The sequence below is a fragment of the Cervus canadensis genome, chromosome 10 (assembly GCF_019320065.1).
Source record: "Cervus canadensis isolate Bull #8, Minnesota chromosome 10, ASM1932006v1, whole genome shotgun sequence".
Taxonomy (NCBI): domain Eukaryota; kingdom Metazoa; phylum Chordata; class Mammalia; order Artiodactyla; family Cervidae; genus Cervus; species Cervus canadensis.
This window is the reverse complement of record NC_057395.1, coordinates 4,212,617-4,233,682: the sequence shown is the minus strand read 5'-3', so window position 1 is coordinate 4,233,682 and position 21,066 is coordinate 4,212,617. Positions and strand designations below refer to the sequence as shown.

At 45.8% G+C, this 21,066-nt stretch overlaps 1 protein-coding gene across 15 annotated transcripts in view; it reads left to right on the top strand.

The window, feature by feature from the left end:
- The window catches only part of CELF2 (CUGBP Elav-like family member 2), a 547,972-nt gene that overhangs the window by 461,501 nt on the left and 65,405 nt on the right, over positions 1-21,066 (top strand). For all 15 annotated transcript variants that reach the window (XM_043479735.1, XM_043479741.1, XM_043479734.1 and 12 more), the window contains one exon: positions 15,511-15,559. In XM_043479735.1, the coding sequence (XP_043335670.1) occupies positions 15,511-15,559 (49 nt within the window). The remainder of the gene's footprint in view (positions 1-15,510; positions 15,560-21,066) is intronic.

Below are 21,066 nucleotides of genomic sequence, written 5' to 3'. Positions count from 1 at the left end.
TCTCCTTTCATTCACTAAGTCAGTACAAATCCCAACGGCCATGGAGGTAGTTAAATAAATAAATGGGAAGAGACTGCTGAGTGAGGTATGGTATTTATTTGACTGTTGTAAATGAAGTTGTCATTCCTAAGCCAATCAAATCATGCATTTTTTATGAGAGGTTGCAACTTGCAGAGAGATGGAAATGTTATACACTAATTAATAAACGTGGCTGGCAGAGCAACTCAAACACTCAGAACTGAGAAGCTAAGCTCTGGCAGGGTCATTAGAATACAGACTTCAGTGATGCTTTTCTGTTGATCAGATGAAACGCCTCTCCCTGTCAGAAGGTTCAAGATAAGATACGGTTGGCTTAAATCTTCCCAGTTAGTTTTGAACCAGAGGTTTTAAAGATTTGCTTGTTAGAGGGGCATTGTGGTGTGGTGGCTTTGGTTTGCCTTAGAGTTGAAAGGAAACTGGAGATTACTGGATAAAGCATCACTGATCTTGAGAGAGCATGGCGGCTACTGAGAGCAGATAAAACGTGTCTTGGGTTGCACACCAAATACCCATCAAGTCCAAGGTTGGTTTAGAGGGTCATGTTATTTTATGTTATCAAGTTGATGTTTAATTGAACTGATACAGCTTGTAAATATGCAGGTGGATTACTGGAAAGATATTCAAGCCTAGCAAAGGAGGTAGCCTGCATGAAGTGAATGTTTAGGGCCTCTTATGAGTCATCCGAAAAGAAGATGATCCCATTCCTTGCTGTGCAGGATAGGAGGTCACACTGTATGAAACTCTCACCATTCAACCACGGTTAATCTACAGAAATGGCAATGTCACATGATTGACCTGTAACTTGACATAGAGGCATTTCTGAGTAACAAATATACAGAGGTTATTATTGACAAAGAACGTGCTCTGTAGATGCACAGGAAGGGTCATGATGCCTTTCTATGGGTGAGCCTGTGGCCGAAGAACCAGGAAGAAGTTGTTCTTCAGTTTGACTAGAAGAGATGGGAAATGGAGCGCGATTGTGGGAAGTCAGCCTGCAAAGGTAATTTGGAAACAAAGCGTGGAGTTCCCTGAAAGATGGGCCAAGGAGCCAGAGTGTAATCTGATAGATCATTGAAAGTGTTTGAGCTGGGCACAGACATCGTTACACCTGCATTTTCAATGGATTAAAAAGGCAGCAGTGTGTACAATGCTCTGGGAGACAAGGACCAGCATGCAAGGAGTCCGTTACAGGCATCTGTGTGAGCAGGAGTGGGAAAAAAACTTAGCAGAGACAGATCTAGAGCAAGAATTCCAAGAAGCAGAAGAGTGAGCCAGTGCGGCCCGGGTACCGGTCCCGCGAGGGGTCTGGGAACAGACCAGACAGCTGCTCCCAGTCCTAAGCTGATGCTGCTTCAGCCCCGGGCTCAGCCCCGCGCTGGTGTTTCCCGGGACCGACCGAAACCCAGGGCAGTGTGGGCAGCTTTCACTGTGCAAAGGGCCGTTTCCTACAAGAGTGAGGCAGGAGTGTGGCTGAAGTTGAGTAGAGAGACGACTGTACCAGGGAGTGTCAGGAGCTGAGCTGGGTCCTGGGAAGGGGGCCAAGAGATCAGGGAGGGAACACGCTCCCAGTCTGACCAAGCTTCCCAACAGGATGAGGAGTCCGCCAGCCACGCGGACCCAGCAGAAGGGCCAGTTAAGCAACACGGGCATCTCCCCGCAGAGGACACGCCAGTGAGGGAGGTGGACCACCCTCTGCTCACCAGCCCACAGGCCTCGCTGCCCCCAGTCCAGGGAGCTGAGGCCTGGGTAGCCGCGACCACCTGGAGGACAGCTGTTGGGGAAGGGGCCACCACGAGCCCAGCGGGCTGGCTTCTGAGCTAGGCCCCGGCTATGTGAGAGGCAAGCCTGAAGGTAGCCGTGACGGGTCAAGGCTAATGTCAAGAGGACAATTTATTTTTAAACCAGACTCATCTGTCTTAAAATACGAGAGGACACTAAGTTTGTGGCCTGTAGAACCATCATACTGGCAATGTAGGGGAGCGACCAGATGATTAAGTCACTCCTCCACGGCCAGGTCAGGCCCTGTTATTTCCATCTGTGTTTTGCCTGGCTCAGTCAGGGAGCGTATCTAATGGAGCGTCTGGGTAACATCTGGAAGAGTGACTCTTGGCACATTCATCACTGGGTTTGGGAAGACAGTTCCACTGTCAGAAGGAAATCATGGTTAGAAAGCACATCTGTCTTTTGGGCTTGTTAATCAGGAGTGGCTGTTAGACTCTGTCTTGTGTGTGTGTGACTTGTGTGGACTTCTGCTGTGCTTATGGTTGTTGTCCTATTGCCTGAGCAGCTCTTTGATCCTACATGCCTCTTCTTACATTGTCTTTCCACTCACCTCCATTTCTAGCATCGTTCTAGACCCTCCAGTCTTGCATCATTAAAACATGAAGCTCTAAACAGAGGATTCCAGAAAACCTAAGTACAGTCACTCAATTTTAACTGGTTCTGCTTTGCTTTTCATTGTATTTATTTGGGAGCGCAACTAATTGGATCATTTGTTTATACTCTATCCCAGAGATTCAGTGACAGAGGGAAGAACCAAAATCTTATCAAAGAAATTGCTTTCTGTTTGTAAAAATAAGACTAAACATAGTAATAATACCTTCTACTGAAATCACAGCTAATTAGGCCCCGCATCTGACTAGAGGGTTAAAAAGTGTCATAGATTTACCTCTCTAAGTAATATACTTAGAACAGTTCCATGAAAAATTAAGAAAGGATTAACATCTTTCTTCAATAGGGATGCTTTGAAAAGCATTACGCTCGCACTTTGTTGTAACAATTATTTTTTCATTCACGTTGTGTGCCTCCTGTTTTGAGCCTATTCATTTTTCTTCTAATTTTAAGAATAAATAAAGCAAAATGGAAGCTCATGTTATTACTTAGTATGAAAACACAGAACCTAATTATAGCTAATGAGTGTAATAAATGCTGGGCTGCACCTCCCCTGTTTGTGTGTGTTTTCTATACAGAAGGTAACATGGGCTGAGTAACGAGGACGCCAAGTTACAGATGGGGTTGAGGAATGCTATTTGACAGGCGATTAGAGTCATCTGTCAGAAATGATGGCTTAATCACCGTAGCAGACTCTAGCTCCCCTCCTATAATTCCACCCAGAGTAATCTAATTTTCCTGCGATATTTTATTTATTTTTTGCCAGGACTAAATGGTTATGCGCTTGACTTTTCCCCTCTAGTGTACCACACGATTGTAACAGAAATGTAAATAGCTAGTAACATTACAGCAAAAAAAAGGCTGCCTTTGGAGCCCGAGAAGCCAAAAGCAGATACATAATTCTGGGTTCTGTAGGTTGTTTCCTCTCACTGGGTTGTTATTATATGTGGAAAAAGCTGGGAGCAGTATTAGCTGTATACTTCCCATGTGACCAAGAAAGGCTGTTCCTTCCAGCATGTTTTGAATAGGGCCTTTTCCCTCAGCGATCTCCTTTGGCTTTGTCAAATGGTAATGACAATGATAACGATAACTTTATTGGGCACATATTATGCAGGCAGTGCTTTAAGCACTTCACATGTATCAGTGGCTATTAGGAAGAAATAGTCATTCATTTCCACTGTAAGTTTTTTCCTCTGGTTGTGATTTGCCATGGGAAGAGAAAGGGTAACAGGTTTCTTTGTTATTGTCATATTCACACCCTCTTTTATTCTTGGCTTTGATCACTTTTGTAAAGATATACGTTGGCAAATATTCATTTAAAGTTTTCTGTGTACCTTCTCTATTAACTTGTTGGTAGAGATGCACCAAAGAACCGTTTGGAATAGTACTGTGACTCAAAGCATAAATGAATCCCATACACTCCGCTTCCACCAGCGAATCTGCATCTCCAAAGGGCCACTGTCTACTCAGTGTCCTCCAGAATTTCCAAAGCAGTATTCAGCATTGGTGGTGTAGTGGTGAGGATAGCTGCCTTCCAAAGCAGTGTTCAGATGATTACGTGGTTTCCCAGGTGGTGCAGTGAATCCCCCTGCCTGTGCAGGAGACACAAGAGATGTGGATTTGATCCTTGGGTCAGGAAGATGCCCTGAAATTGTAAATAGGAACCCACTCCAATATTCTTGCTTGGGAAACTTCATGGACAGAGGAGCCTGGCGGCCTGTAGTCCATGGGGTTACAAAGAGATGGACATGACAGAGCGTGACCACACACACACACACATTCAAATAGAAACAGGCATTGCACAATTCAGTCAGCTATCATAAAGCTAAATACCAGTGCCTGCCTGTATCAATGCTGACTTTTCTAATAAGTGGTCTGTGCTTGATTCATTTTATAGATTCCAGTGTACTTTTCCCACTAACAGTTTGTGAAGAAACCACAAAATGCGGGATCAGTTGTCAGTAATTCAAAGCTATTATTCTCTTGTAGACTGAGAGCTCAATTTGCTTGTTATCAATTGTGTCTCGTCATCACAGATATAGAACATTTTGGATAACTTGGCCCATAATATAAACTTCACAGTCTAGTTCCATTTTGCATGTATTTTAAATGACCTGAAGGAACTGTAGAAGAACTAACATTTAATCTCTCTGAATTAGAGCACACAATTCCCTTGTGGTCAGATGGCACACAGATCAGAGCTATATTTTCCTAGTATGGCTGTAAGGCTGTTTTTCTTTGACTCATGACAGCATTTTAAGTTTGCTTTCCTACCTTTTCCATAGAGAAAACCTAGACAATCATTTTTGTTCTGAGACTAAAATATTTTACTTCCTCCTTTCCAGTCTGTATGTCTTTTATTTCTTTCTCTTGCCTCATTGCTGTGGCTCAGACTTCCAGTATTATGTTGAATGAAAGTGGCAGAAGTGGGCATCCTTGGCTTGTTGCTGAGCTTGAAGGCAAAGCTTTCCATTTTTTCATGGTTTAGTGTGTTATCTGTGAGCTTGTCATACGTGCCCTTTATTAGATTGAGGTGCATTCCCTCTGTACCCCCTTTGTTGAGAGGTTTTTTTTTTCTCTCACAAATACATGTTGAATTTTGTCAAACACTTTTTCTGCATCTGTTGCTGATCATATGATTGTTGCGCTTTATTTTAAAACAGTGTATCACAGTGACTGATTTGTGGATGTTGAACCATCCTTGTATCCCTGGAATAAATCCTATTTGATCATGGCATATGACTCTTTTGGTGTATTACTGAATTCCCTTGGTTTCTGCTTGTCTGGAAAACTGTCTCAATTCTGAATGATGAATCCGTTGAGTAGCGTAGTCTTGGTTGGGAGTTTTTTGTTTTGTTTTCTCAGCACTTTGAATGTATTATGCCATTCCCTGTGGCCGTCATTGTTTCTGTTGGAAAATCTGCTCGTAATCTTATGGGGGCTTCTTTGTACATAATAAGTTGTTTTTCTCTTGCTGCTTTTAATAGTCTTTCCTTGTCTTTAACTTCTGACATTTTAATTATAATCTGTTTTTGTGTGGATCTCTTTGAGTTATTTGAAACACTCTGGGCTCCTGGATCTGAATGTCTGTTTCCTTCCCCAGGTTAAGTAAGCTTTCAGCCATTATTTCCTTAAATAATTATTCTTCCCATTTGTCTATTTTCCTTGTGGGATCCCTGGAATATGAATGCCCGTCCTTTTTGGTGTTGTCTCTTAAGCTGTCTTTTTCTCATAAAAATTCTCACTATTTGAAGATGATATATGATATTATATAGAGAAAACCTTAGACTCCATCAAAAAACTGTTTGAACTCATAAGCAGATTTAGTAAAGTCACAGGATTCAAAGTGAATACACACAAAAAACTGCTGTGTTTCTATTCACTAATAATGAAATATCAGAAAGAGAAATTAAGAAAACAGTTCCATTTACAATTTGCATCTAAAATAATAAATTTAACCAAGGATTGTGTATAGAAAACTACAGGACCTTAATGAAAGGCACAGAAGAAGGCACAAATAAATGTAAAGATATTCGGTGTTCATGATTGGAAGAATTAATATTGTGATAGTTGCTATACTATCCAAGGCAAGCTACAGATTTGGTGCCATCCCTGTCAAAATTCCACTGATATGCTTCACAGAAACAAAATAAATAGTTGTAAAATTTGTATGGAACAACAGAAGACCCTGAATAGGCAAAGCAGTCTTGAAAAAGAACAAAGCTAAAAGCAGCATGCCCCTGATTTCAAAGTGTATTACAAAGCTGTAGAAATCAAGAGAGTATGGTATGGACATTAAAAACGGATGCATAGAACAGAATAGACCCAGGAATTAAACTCACATATATGTGGTCAATTAATTCATGACAGAAGAGCCAAGAATATACAATGGGCAAAGAACAGTCTCAAATAAATGATGTTGGGTAAACTGGATGACTGTCTCACACAATACACAAAAATTAAGAAAATGGATTAAAGATTTTAATATAAGACTGAAATCATAAGACTCCTAGAAGAAAACATAGGTGACAAGCTTCTTGACATAGCTCTTGATGATGATTTTTTTTTAAACTGTCACCAAAGCAAAGGCAAGAAAAGCAAAAATAAATGAGTGATACTACATCACACTAAAAAACTTCTGCACAGTAAAGCAAACTTGACAAAATGAAAAGACAATCTAGTGAATGGGAGAAAATTATTTGCAAATCATATATTCAAGGGATTAATATTCAAAGTATATAAGGAACTCATAAGCTCAGTAGCAAAAAATCAATGTGATTTAAAAAATGGGCAGAAGATCTGAATAGACATTTTTCCTAAGAAGACATCTTGATGGCCAATAGGCACACGAGAAGATGCTCAGCATCATTATTCTTCAGGGAATTGCAAATCAGAACCACAGTGAGCTCTAACTTCACACCTGTCAGAAAAGCTGTTTTCAAAAAGGTAAAAAGTAAAAAGTGTTGCTGAGGATGTGGAGAAAAGGGAACTCTTTGTCCACTGTTGGTAGGAATATGAATTGATGCAGCCACTATGAAAAACAGTGTGGAATTTCCTCAAAAAATTAAAAATCAGAACTATCATATGATACCTCAGTTCTCCTTCTAGATATTTATCTGAAAGAAACAAAGACATTAACTTGAAAAAGATAGCCAGTACTCCCATGTCCCTTGCAGCATTATTTGCAAGAGCCAAGATATGAAAGCTACCAAAGTGTCGGATGAATGGATAAAGAAATTGTTTCATATATAAATATGTATGTATATGTATATATTTGTGTATATATACATATATACATTCATAATGAAATATCATTTAGCTGTTTAAAAAATGAAATCTTGCCTTTGGACAAATGACGGACCCTGAAGGTATTACACAAAATTTAAATAAGTCACAGAAAAACAGATATTTTATGATCTCCCTTTTATGTGGAATCTAAAAATTAATTTTTTAAAAAAAGCTCACAGATACAGAGGATAGGTGATTGCCAGAGGCTAGGAGTGAGAGGTGGGAAAAATTGCTGAACTGGGATTTTTTTTGTTGTTTAAATAAGTCTTTAAAATATATATTTCATATGTGCATGTGAAATACATATGATGTATACATATATACACATACACACATTCATAAGTTTCTAATTGGGAGGTACCCTACAGACTGAGATAGCCTTTATGTCTAGCATGGAAGAGATTTCGGTAATGCTCTCGGTTCTTAGAAACCACCGTCTCACAGCATAGCTGTCTGGATATGCTAAGGGGAGGCTCAGTATGCCGGAGGGGTTGAGAGTCTGTGCTCCAGCCTGAGACGGTCCCAGTTCAAATCCCTGCCCCACTGCCGACGTGCTGTGTGGGCCTCAGCCAAGTTCTTTCATCTCTCTTTGTTCTTCTCCTTCCAGCCCTCCCCCAGCCCTGTCCCTTTAGTTCCTTATTCACGTCTATCTCAGGGTTGTTGTGAGAATTAAACAGGAAAACAGTTTTCACCAAAATTGCCTAAATTCTCTCCTTACGTAGCAAACACAACAGTGAGCGCCAAGCCCAGCTTCATCCTGATGGAGACAGATCCCACATGTGACTTTGGTCAGCTGTATTCTTGCAGAGGCAGCACTCAGTTAAAGATGTTTCGGGAAGTTTAACGATACATCACCATTTTCAAAAATCAGAGAAATTCAGAGGTCCTTATTCAATACTGATAGGTCAACATTCCTAAAACTCAGTTTGTTTCTTCCCAGTCTGCTCTATGCAGAGTATAAAAAGCAGTGACAGAAATGGCAGAATTTCCTACCTAGAGAGATGGGGAAGCCTCTATGGCTCTGGGAGTTCCTTATGGTCGTAGAAGATCCCTTGACGATGCATCTGCCTTTGGGTGATGGCGTGCGTCCAGCTGGTGGCACTTCTTTGGAAATTTATTTTTGCCCATTTGCAAAACGTTTTGGAGAAAAATTCAGGAAGTGTAGATGCCTTTGGTATCTCAGAGTCTGCTGTCCAACAAGATATGAAGTATATTCCCCATGAGTCAGGTTTGTGTTGTCAGGGAACAGAAGAAAAATTCCAGTTCATCTGTCCTGAGTGGAGTCCGTTAATTTTCATGCATTCACTTCTTCCCTCCCCTGTCTTTCTCCTTTTAAATACTTTGTGAGCAGTAAGCTTATAACATGTGCTATCACGGCTGCTCTTTCTAGGGGTCACAATGGGGTTAATAGTAAGATGCGTGGTGGTAACTCTGTAAAACCCATTTCAGGTTAAAAAATGGCATGTTTTATATTGAGTCTGGTGTTAAAGGTGGTTCATTCATCCTTTGGTGATGGCTGAGGTTAAACAAGTTTCAACACAAATTCTCCTTGGTGTGAGAAACAGGGTCCTGTGTCTTCCAGCCTCCATCTGGGTTAGCACTGGCCGTTTCCGCTCAGAATCACCTCCTTAGCCATCCCAGGATCAAGGCAGAAAGATCTGGGGAAATAACTCAGACTTCATAGAGTGCGGTTCGTGGGTGCTGGCGGCTGTGGTCCAGGCTTGTCTTTGTCGCTGGGATGTGATGGGACTCATAACGAGGGTGGTGACGGCTGCTGCCAGGGTCGTCTGTGGCCCCCTCCCCCTGCCGTCACCTCCACAGCCTTTGAGGGGCGCCTTTGCCCTAGTAGTACGTCCTCATCTTCATTTCTGTGAGCCACAGCCAGGCTCCTGGTGACGCATCCAAGGTTGACACGTTCCAGAGTGAGAACCACAGGTCCTGCCAGCAATAAGGGCCTCGGATCTAGGGCCCCTGTGCATGTGGGGGAGAAGCCGAGGGAGGGCCGGGGGTCACGCACGCACCATTAGGAGGCAGGATACGGGGTGAGGCTTGCTCCTGGAGGCTGGTGCCCTGTGAAGCTGACAGCTTCCTGAGAGAGAGGAGCTGTGGGATGAAAACTAGCCCACGTCAGAGAGGAGGGGCCCTATCGGCCCCCTGAGAAACAGCAGCTCAGGGCGCTGCGGTCACAGTGCCCTTTGCTTTTATGATCAATACTGAACACTCCGATGTAACTGAAAGTAACAACCAGTTTCTCTGGAATCTGTTTGACTAGTCCCCCTTTCATCAGACTTCATTTGCATTTGTTTCATTGAAATATCATTGATTTACAATATTACATTGTTTCAGGTATATAGCAAAGTGGTTCATATATACATATATATGTATGTACATATATATTCCTTTATTCTTTTCCATTATAGTTTATTCCAAGACATTGAACATAATGCCCTATAATATACAGTAAATCCTAGTTGTTTATCTATAGATTTCATTTGCCTTTAAGTAAGTAGGACTAAATAGAAACCAACAAGTTACCCAATACCTTACTGTGGAACGTGAGGTATGATGTCACTGTTCTGTAATAAAATGTAACACAAATTCAAATACAAAACAAATTCACATGCAAATCAATCTTCAAAGGAATGGGTTTAGAAGGCGTTCTTCATAGAAACGTAAGCTTGATGAACTCTGTTAAGTTAAATGCGCTGCCATGAAGCAGATCTGTTTCCAAAATACTTGATTTTGCCATTTCCCTGGGACAGACCCTCTGCTGTGGGGAACCTGGAGTAGGACAGCCAGAGCCCTGCTGCAGTCTCTGCTCCAAGGGCAGCTGAGGTGGACTCAAGTCTTAGACTCACTGGGCTTCCCAGGTGGCGCTAGTGGTAAAGAACCCGCCTGCCAATGCAGGAGACATAAAGAGATGAGGGTTCAATCCCTGGGTCGGGAAAATCCCCTGGAGAAGGAAATGGCTACCCAGTCCAGTATTCTTGCCTGGAGAATGAATCTCATGGACAGAGGAGCCTGGCAGGCTACGGCCCATAGGGTTGCAAAGAGTTGGACACACCTTAGTGACTTAGCACCACGCATGCTTAGATTCACTGCTGCCGTTCCCCCAGGCCTCAAGGAAGCTACCCTGTCAGTGCCACAGGCTAGAGGTTATAAATCCCTAGGCTCCTCTAACCATGTAGACAGATCATAACAATACAGACCAGCGAAGGTTTCTTCAGACCCAGCCGATCCTGTGTAATGATGGAGATGCAGCCTCGGAGTAATGAACATGCCTCTTAACATACATACAATGGAATATTTCCGGCCATTGAAAAGAACAAAGTGATGCCATTTGCAGTGACATAGATGGACCTAGCACACTGACTGAAGTAAGACAGAAAGACAAATATCATGAAATCGCTTGTATGTGGAATCTAAAAAAAAAAAAGAACAAACGGACTTCCTTATAAAACAGAAATAGGGTCACAGATGTAGAGAACAAACGAATGGCTACCAAGGGGGGAAGGAGGCGAGATAAACTGAGAGATGGGGCTTGACATGTACACACGAGTATATATAAGATAACCTGCTATGTAGCACAAGGAACTCTACTCAATACTCTGTAATGGCCTGTGTGGGAAAAGGATCTAAAAAAGGGTGGACGTGTGTAACTGATCCAGGAAGGAGACTGGAACAGTGACGGCCGAGCTCTTGGGCCTTCCTCCCGGGAAGGTGCATATACCCCCGCCCTCCAGCTTGGGTGGTGGAGGTGGCCAGTGTCCCCATCGTGACAAAAGCTGTGTTGCCACGCTTCAGGTGTGATGCCACGGGCGTCCCCTTCAGTCCTCGAGGAAGGCAGCGAGGGTGTGGCCTCTGGCTGCCATCCCAGGGCCGTTGTATTTCAGGGCTGAGAGGCGTGCTGTTTTCCCTGTGCCTGAACTTCTCTGATCCGTGAACTTATCCCTGACGGTGGGCCGTGAAGTACTTTGTTATTTAGGGTTTGGTGCATGGTCTCTGGCGACATCCGTCGCTCCCTCTGTTGGTTAGGATGCGTCATCGTCACTCATTAGGAGCAGTGTGACTTCGTTTCTCTGACTCTCTTCCTTCAAGTAGGTTGCTCCTTCCCTGAAATGCCCTTCACTCAAGTCCCGGTGAGCATCAGGGTCCCTTCAGGAGTGAGCCTGACCATCGCTCCAGCTGAGACGTGTTCTGCGCGTGCCCTTCCTTTCTGGCGGGTGTGTGTCTGAGTCCCCATGCCGCGTGAGGAAAACGCCTGGTGTGTCTCTCTCTACCCTTACGTTAGACACTGTTGTGATGAGAACGCTTGTTTACCCATTATTCCCACCATGTAACAGGGCGGAGTGAAGAGAATGTGTGAGTTGTCTCAGCACCCTAATGAGGTGAATCTTTGACACCATTTCCTGTTAGAGGGGAGGAATCGCCCTATATTATAATATTATATTATATTGAAACTTAAACTGGAATGTCCCCTCCTTTCCAGGAACTTCCCTGCTCCACTCAACAAGTTCTCGCAAAGTGCTTGGAATCATAAGACTTTGAGGAAGTGACATAACATTATGAGAATGACTCCTCCTAACCATTTTTTTTTTTTTGTCTTCCTTGACATTTACATCCTGTATCTGATCAGGAATTTGTAACTCAAATGAACTGTTCGTGATAATGAGCCATTCCTAATACAGTCCTGATTGAACACCTCTCTCCAAGAAGGCCAAGGTGCTTTACATACATTATCACGGTTGGTTTCAGAACATCCCTGGAGTAGGGTGACCAGCCGTTCAGAATCACCTTGGTCTGACAATCCAGATCTCCATGAGGAGATCTCTCCTTCTCCTCTCTGGATCCAGGAGTTCAAGTTCAAAAAAACCAAATTCAAGGCCAGAGTGGCCACAGCTGTTTTATTGCTCCCACTGATACATTCCTGAGTCTTCTGGATAGTTTTAGATCAGAATCAGAGTCAGTTCTCAGCAACAGCAGAAAAACCCAGAGTCAAGTCTTTGCACAATACCCATGGTGAAGTTCTGTTGATAAAGTGTGGTGGGAAGGCAGAGGAGGACCATTTTCCCCCAAGGGGCTATTGCTGGTGCCTCCAAGTAAGCATCTCTCTGGCACCTGCGGTTCCTCCTCGTAGGCTCAGGAGTCCAAACACCATGTTGGGCATTTGTGGGGGCAGTCATGCAGTTTGTGGGAATCAGCCCTGGTTGAAGAGTAGGGAACTCTGATTTCTGATCCCAACTGTGTCATTAACCAGCTATGTGTCCTTAGTGGAGTCCCTTGTTCCCTTCAGACATTGAGAGCATTGGACGAGATGATTCCCAGGGCCCTTGGCAGCTTTAGTCAAATGATTCTGTCCTTGCAGCTCCTAGATTTCCTCATCCAGACCTCTGCATGTCGCTGATGGATCTGAGGACTCACAGCACTCTCTCTGTAATACTTTTCTGATCCTCATCACCAGCTTTCTCCTTTACTTATGTGCATGTCAGTCAACCATGTACATGTCATGCCAACTATGATGGGTTGACAGTGTCTTGAAGGCAAGAGTCCTATTCATAGAATTTTTGCGTCCTGTATATAATGGTGGTACTCTTACTTTTAACCTGTGAAATTCATCTTGAGTCTTTTCAGCTCATTGACTTGTACATGTGTTTCCTATCTGGAAAGACTCCACCCTCATCATCCACCAAGCCTCCTGTCTTCCTCCCTGCCGCCTCTTAGAACAAATCTCAAAGTAATTATCTGCGTCTGTCATATCAACAATTACCTTTCCTGTTACCCTCCCACTACCTGCAGGTTGGCATTCTGGCCCCCAGTACCCCCACAGAAGCTGTTTTGATAATTTTTTTTTTTAAATCTGTATTGCCAGATGCAGAAGGACCATGGGGCACTTTCATCGTAGCATCTAACAGCACTTGCTCTGACCACCAGCTTGTTCTTGAAACTCTCCCTGCATGACGCCTGTGGGGCCTGCGGTTCTGTTCCTGCTTCTCTGGGTTGGCCCTTGCTCTGTCCCTCTGACTGACTCCTCTTCCCGGCTGTTCCGTGGTTCTGCCCTTGGCTGTCGTCTCCCTTCACTGAGTTCCTTCTCTGGACAGTTTCAGCCACACCTGTGGCATCAGCCCGCTCCCAGAGCTGTCCTGGTAGCCTGAGACCCGCGTTTCCAGCTTCACACCAAACGCAGGGCGTCCTGACCTGTGCCCCTCAGCCTCTGCCCACCCGCTCCCCGGACTGCTTTCTCGAGCTTTCCCTGTTTAGGCCGTTACTTGTAGGGCACAGCCTTATATGCAGGACACAGAGGTGAGGTGAACGGGCCGGGGCCCCGCTGTACGTTCAGTTGTCCAGGCCTGGGGTTCTGCCACCACCAGCCAGTTACCTCTGAGGTTCAGACCTTCACCAGCTCCCGGGGGCTCTTGGTGGTCAGTCGCCTCTGAACTGTCCCCCTTGCCTCCCTGAGTCTCCTCCCTCCAACGCTGCAGCCAAAGGTGACTTTTCGAGAAAGCAAATGAGAACTCATGGCTTTGCTGCTTAAACATTCTACACCTGATCGCTGACTTTTAGGTGAAATTGGAACTCCTTCATCTGCGAGATCGTCAACAGCCTGGACACCGGCTGCCCGGGCACCCCCGACACACGCACTCACACTGTATACTGCCTCCAGGAGGGTCGGGCGCCCTCCCACACCACCACGTCTTTGTGTGGGACAGTCCGCTGGTTTCAGACTGCCCCCTCCTCTGCTGGCAAGTCCGCCAGCCTTTAGGACTCAAAGCAGATGGGCCCTTTGCCACGACACCCCCACCGCCCTCACCAGGCAGAGTGAAGTGCCTGCTCCCCTGGACTCCCACTTTCAGCCCCTTTTCTGAAAAGACAAGTCTGCTTACTGACCCCTAAGCATTCTACTCTCATGCTGGTCTCTTCTCTACAAATTGAATGTATTAATGAGTGGAGTGGGAATACAAGTAGACGCCACACCTCAAGGCCTGTGTTCTGTGTGTAAGAGCATCTTGCCTCGGAGCGTAAACGAAGCAGCTCTGAATTATTTAGCTTCTCATCCCCCAGTACTGCTCTCTCGTCCTCTTCCTCTAGTGTCTGGAAGACCCTGGCAGGCATTAGGTGCACGTGGTCTCGACCGCCCGATAATCACTTCCCATCATTTCGGTGCCAGAGCCAAGTAGCATTCCCCTTTCATTTAAATTAGATAAAACCCAGAGCTGTGGCTGGCAAGTGAGGGAAGTCCACTGGGGAAATTAAAGGTTCAGAGAGAATGGGACCCATTATAATAAAAGCATTTGCACAGCCACTGATTCCATCTACCCCGTGGCGTCGACAGTCCTTGGGGTAGGATGAAATATGAAGCGAGAGAACCCGTGAAAGTCATTTGAGGAATTTATTTTAATTGGAAGTGGTGGCAGCTTTCTGTGCTTGGAGTCAACTCTGCAGATCACGCACAGGAGTGTGATTGGCATCATTTAAAGAGCACGGAGCATCTTGTTCCTCCAAGATGCAGGATCTTGGTACCATGTCGTCCCAGGTGCTTTCTCCACCTACGTGCTCACTAAATGTGATTGTCAGCCCCTCCCTCATTCTTTCCTCCCTCCCTCTCGCCTTCTGTCCATTCGTTCACTGCCTCTGCATTCCTGTCTCATACTTCATGCTTAATAAAAATGAGATTATGACACCTAAATCAATCAGTGGGTCAACCTGCAAATTACTCAGAACTCTAAAACCCAAGAAACAGCCATGCAGCAGATGTAGAATGACCAGGAGAAAAATGGACCATCTGTAATCATTTGTAATAATACAAAATAATGATAGCTGTTTTTTCCTATGCCTCATTTGTTAAGCACATCACATGCATCTTCTCTTGGTAATTCTCTCCGGCCCTACTGTATAGATGTCACCTCCATCTTACAGATGAGGAGACTAAGGCTCAGAGAAGACGCCTGCCCAGGGTCACGCCGCTGTAGTGAACGGCAGAGCCAGAGCCCCCTGTCAGATCCAGGCAGAAACCACACTGACTGGTAGGACCAGGTTATGAATTTGAGCCTGACTGCAAAGCTCACGTGTTAAGGTACCACGTCACAGAGCCTTGGGGCTTAAAAGCGTCCTGTTGCTGAACATCAAATACATGCTTGCATGTAATATACAATAGTTCCTGTTAACTGAGAGAGGTCTCGTTATGATTTAAATGCCCTTATAGCAGTATCCGTCGTCTTGTTGAACAGCATGGGGTTTCTGAGACTGTTGAACTGTTGTTCAGTCTGCCTTACCTTCTCACTTTTCTGTTTTTAGATGCATCATCCCATTCAGATGAAACCTGCAGATAGTGAAAAATCAAACGGTAGGTGGTGACCGATTGTCTCCTATTAATGTCTGTTTTCTTAAGCACAGAAGTGAGGCTGGCGGCGGGAGAGGGTGCAGGGAGGAGCTAGCTGTTTCTCTGGGGAAGGCGGAGAGATGTGTTCCAGGAGCTTCCATCAGGGTGGGCACCTCTGGATAAACGTGAGCTTCAGTCCCGTCCCTCCTGTATCTGGTGTAAAGACCTGTGAAGATGCTACAAGAAGCGGTTTTCCGTGTCCCTCTGTTTGGGATGTGATCGGTATGGTGACCCTGTGGCCTTTGGCTCTTGTCTACCTCCTCTGACAGCCGCACAGGCGCCCGAGGGGGAGGGATGACCTTACACCAGGCAGAGAAGCCAGGTGAGGAGGGCCTCACCCACCAGGACTTAGGCTGACTTTTGTTCCCCCTTTCCTTTGGTCCTCTGGCTTTGAGAGTGTCTCATTGCACTTTTCTCTAGGTTGTACCCATGCATTTGCATCTATATTCATTCAGAATTCAGTCTGCTGGTTAATAAACACACACTTAAGTACAAAAAAAAAAAAAAATGTATGCATTTGGTGAGGTCCATGGAATAATTGACTTGCCTCTCCGTGACACCAGAGGGTTGACGGGCACATTTCTCTCTAGAGTTTCTGCTTCCACTTGTGCAGACCGTCTCTCCCGGTTTTGTTCTTGGGATTGACTGAACGTATGTTAGAGGAATCTCCTGCCTTCCTGGAGCCCAGCACCCCCATCCCACAAGACTGACAGAATCAGCGTGGTTTCCGGCCTCCAGGCAGCTCTGCACCTCATTAATTAGTCATGGGGCAGAAGCCACGCACTCGGAGATCTGCATATCCGTATGTGTAAATTATGATGAGGCTCTGCCTCTCCAAGAGGTGTGTTTTTGCTGATTGTAGCGCATCCCATTTTCTGGCCCCATCGACTGGAAAGTTTTGAAGGAAGTTCCCTGCCGTATGGGGTTGCTGCTGGCACTGGTTCGCCTGGCGGGGAGTAAACACTGGTGCTTCACCACCATCCTGACCAGCCGCACCCTTCTCTGCGGGCCTGATTCCCTTTTCCCTACAGTTCTTTATCTCAGTCGTGGCGTTGGATGTCAGAGGGTCTAAAACCCGCCACTGCTTTCTTGTGGGATCTTAGTCCAGTCGCTTCGTCCTTTGTTTGACAATTCTTCATCAGTTACTCTGTGCCAGGCAGGTTGCCAGGGGCTGGGGCTGCAGCAGTGAATTTTTAAAAGCAGAAAAGGACGCAAAAGACACTGTCCATTCCCTCCTGGAACTCAATGTTTGTTGTCTCTAGTTTCAGTATCTTAACAGTCATGGAGAGACTGGACTTTAATCTCATTCATAGAATAGGAATAAAGGTAACTGCCTCTCAGAGCTGAGCGTTTTTCCTAGATATTTGGGATAGTGCTGTAAGTGACTGAGCGCTTGTATAAAAGGTTGCCTGGTGTCTCCACCCGATTCTTCCCTGGCCCTTAGGCCCTGAGCCAAGTGCGTCTGCCCAGGCAGAAGGCGGGCTCCCCGAGCCCACGTGTTCCAGGTGGGCATGTCTGCAGTCCGTTCTCTTCCTCCTGGGAGAGGGGAGGGATGGAGCTGGTATTTGTGGGGTGAACTCCGTCAGCGAAGGTCATGCTGGTATGTCCAGCCACCAGGAGATGCTCCCTGTCCTTTGGCTCCATAATCATCCAGACTGTCAGGACACCGGTCATGGGATCAAAGTCTGCAGAAGAGGCTTCATTTGAGCCTTAGGCCGTCGTGATAAACGTGACAAAAGAGAGAACCGAGTTGGAAACGTGTGACTCAAAATACCTGAAGAATTGAACGAGAGAAGGTGTCTTCTGCATTTTCTGCTGGGCAGGCGCAAACCCTGACTGTCCGTGGGGTGCTGCGGGGAGGTTCAGAACAGCCCGCCGCCCTCTGACTCCTCTGGACACTGAGGGTGGTGTCTGCTTGGGGTCTGGAACCACAGCAACAGGATACAACTTTTGGGGGCACACCCTGTTTTGCAGAGTCTCAAAAGCCAAGCAGGACTGGGTGCTGTTTTACCAAGAGGAGCAAATACCCAGAAATGCCATGTCTCAAGAAGCACCCTCTTTCAGGGAGCCCGGACCTGACCCCTGTCCCTGCACTTGTTGGCTGTGACCTTGGGCAAGTTCCTCTCACCTCACCCAGCCTCCCAGTCTCCAGCTGTAAGAGGGGCTGTGGTCTTCTAGTCTGTGCTGCGCCCGTAAGGCCCACCTCACACTGTCGTCCCGCAGTTGTCACTGCAGAACTTAGCGTCACACCTGGTGCGAGGTGAGCATCCACTCTGCTCCGCTGACAACATATCTCCAGCCCTTGGGGGCAGCTTCTCTGGTGCCTCTGGAGAGCAGAGGCCGGCCCTTCCAGCCTTAGACTCTTCCTGCCAAAGCTTGGGTCTGAACACACAAAGGAAAACCCCCAAACCTTTCTGGGCCGTTGGTCCCTTGGCTTGCAGACTGAACTTCATTTTCTGAATTTTCAGTTAAGAAACAAAAAGTCAGATAGTATAAAGGGACCGAAGGTGGCTTTTAAAGCGCTCTTCGTAGAGGCTCGGGTGGACCCCCGCCTTGCATAGTCATGAGCAGACTTCAGGGTTCTCCTTGGACCTGAGTGGAAGAAGGAGAAAGGTATTATGTCCCAAAGCCAGGGCTACAAGCTGCAGGCCTTTTCTGATGTCACGTGGCATTTTTGACAGGTAAGCGTAGTTTCTGCAGGGCTTCCCTGGTAGCTCAGCTGGTAGAGAATCCGCCTGCAATGCTGGAGACCCCAGTTCAATTCCTGGGTTAGGAAGATCCCCTGGAGAAGGGAATGGCTACCCACTCCAATACTCTTGCCTGGAGAATTCCATGGACAGAGGAGCCTGGCAGGCTACAGTCCATGGGGTCACAGAGTCAGACACGACTGAGAGACTTTCACTTTCACTTTTTCATAGTTTCTGCAGCTCAGAGAGCACCAAGATTTCTTGGGCTCAGATGCTCAAAATAGCTCCTGTGGCTGTGAAAGAAGTATAACGAGCTCTAATTGCACTTTTTTTTCTGAGTTTGCTGACATTTATGGATGGCACAAAGGACTCATCATAGTGAGACAGTTACTGTCTTCATTAGCAGTGTGTTCAGATTTCTCCAACTTCATATTTGCTGAGCAGGATTCATCACAGATTCATTAGTGATGGACAAATGAATTCCAGAAAAGCAATCACTCCTTTAAGCTTTTGTCCACTCAGGGATTTTGACAAAGGGAACCTCTGTGGTGAGCCCAGACATGTTGTTTGTTGTTCAGTCACTAGGTCGTGTCCGACTCTTTATGACCCCATGGACTGTAGCCCGCCAGGCTCCTCTGTCCATGGGATTTCCCAGGCAAGAAGACTGGAGTGGGTTGACCTTTCATTGTCCAGGGATCCTCCCGACCCAGGGATCGAACCCAGGTCTCCTGCATTGCAGGCAGCTTCTTTACCACTGAGCCACCAGGGAAACCCCCCCTTGAAATGTGAGTCTGCTCTTGGGTGTTCCCTGCCCTTGAGTGTTTTCTGGAACAAACCTGTGAGATCTCCACCCTTCTGGAACCTTTGCTTCCAGTGGCTCTGGCGTGAGCCGCAGCCTCCAACACATATATGCAGACTCCCAGCATTTTCATCAGTACTTCACGTTCTTGCACTTCTACTGCACCAGGCATCCAAAAAAAAGATCCTACTCTGGAACAGTAATAAAACATCAGGGATTTTGAGAACACACTGGACATAGGCCCGGGTCTCAACAGCATCCACCTTTTGTGGTGGATTTTCCCTTGCACCTAGTTGAGTGGACGGTACCGGAAGAGCATTTGAGGAGGCATGGATTATTGCAGGGACCAGCCACACTCACACACCCACACACTCTTTTTCATTTTCTCTCCCATCAGAGGGCCTGTTTGCAGCTTTTAATCCTCCATCACTATGCAGAAAGAGCAACCAACTGTGCAGGCTTGAAAGTTAAAGGCAGCTGCTGGGTCTGAAGTCAGTCCAGCAGTGGGTAATGAGGAAGTCATGGTGCTTGCCTTTGGTTCTGGGCTTGGGGTGCCAAGGGCTGGAGCCGTGTGCACTTGTGAGGTCACGCTCCTAGCTTCAAGGATTCTTTTTTGACTCTGTGAACAGAATGTCTGGTTCATTCTGCTTTAACTTCCAGCCTCACGGCCTATCAAGGGTCCCCCGAGTCTCGCATCCAGAAATGCCACTTAAGCCCCCATCTCTTTCCTCAAGGCCTCTGAAACCCCCAGTGACTGGGCATCCAGTTCCAGGCTCACGAGAGCCAGTATGAGGGGACGCTGTCGTCTGGGGAGGGTGGGGCCTGTAGAGATGGGGATCTGGGTGTCCCCCTGCAGTCACTTGCTGATGCACTGGAAAAGGCAGAAATCATTTTGAAATTCAAAGTAGATTCTGGGATTCAGAGGCCATAATTAAATGCCATATGTTAGCACCAACACATTGGAAAGTTGTTAATGAATTCAGGCCTCCCCGAATACAGGTGTGACTTTCACAGGTTGTACACCAGGGTGTTAGCATATACTTACAATTGGGGGTGGGGGGTGCATTAAAAATAAAGTTTCTAGTCCCTGAACTTAAAAAAGTCCCCACGTACCTGTAATACTAACCCTTCTCATTTATACTGTGGAAGGGGAGCTGACAGTGGTCGCTGCTGTGAATCCACTTTCAGTGCGGCTGCCGACATTCGTGGCCACCCTGTCTGTGCAGCCCCTGGCGTATGAAGCGTTTACCCTCATTCATTCATTGGTTATCCTAAAGGAAGATGGACTTTTCCTCCTGAGGGCAAAGGCCTTATTTTTTAAATCTTTTTTTTTTTTTTTTTAGTTTCCCTTAAAGCACTTAGCAGAACATTATGGATGTGGTAGGTTTATTTAAGCACCTGGCATTCTTGTGAATGGAAAAAAATTAGTGACCTACATAACTGCTCGGGAATACTTAGGCAAGGCCCACCAGAAAATGCATCCAACATTGATGAAAAAATTAAGTGAATTCAGGATGATTATGTTTATTTAACGTGTTAACAGAGCTGTTCGGCAATCCCTAGAATGGGAATCTGAGGAGTAAATTTCAGGAATAAATTTTCACTGGAAGATCCAGGAGAACTCAAGGAGAGGAAAGCTCGGTATTTGTAGGTATTCCCATTTTGCCACTAAAGTAAACAAGGTCCAACTGTTAAAACCACAGAGCAGCTTTGGCTCAAGAGATTGCTGCCATTCAGATTCCTATATGCATGCACACACGTGTCCACACACACATGTCCACTCACACATGCATGCACCCACATGTCCACTCACACATGTAGGTACACACATGTGTCCTCACATATGTCCACTCACACTTGTGCACACACACATGACCACACACTCACACATATGTTACACACACATCCACATGTGTACACATACATCCATGCACGGGGAAGGAAGTTAGCACTTTTGGTAGCATGTGGATGGTGTAGATTTTCTT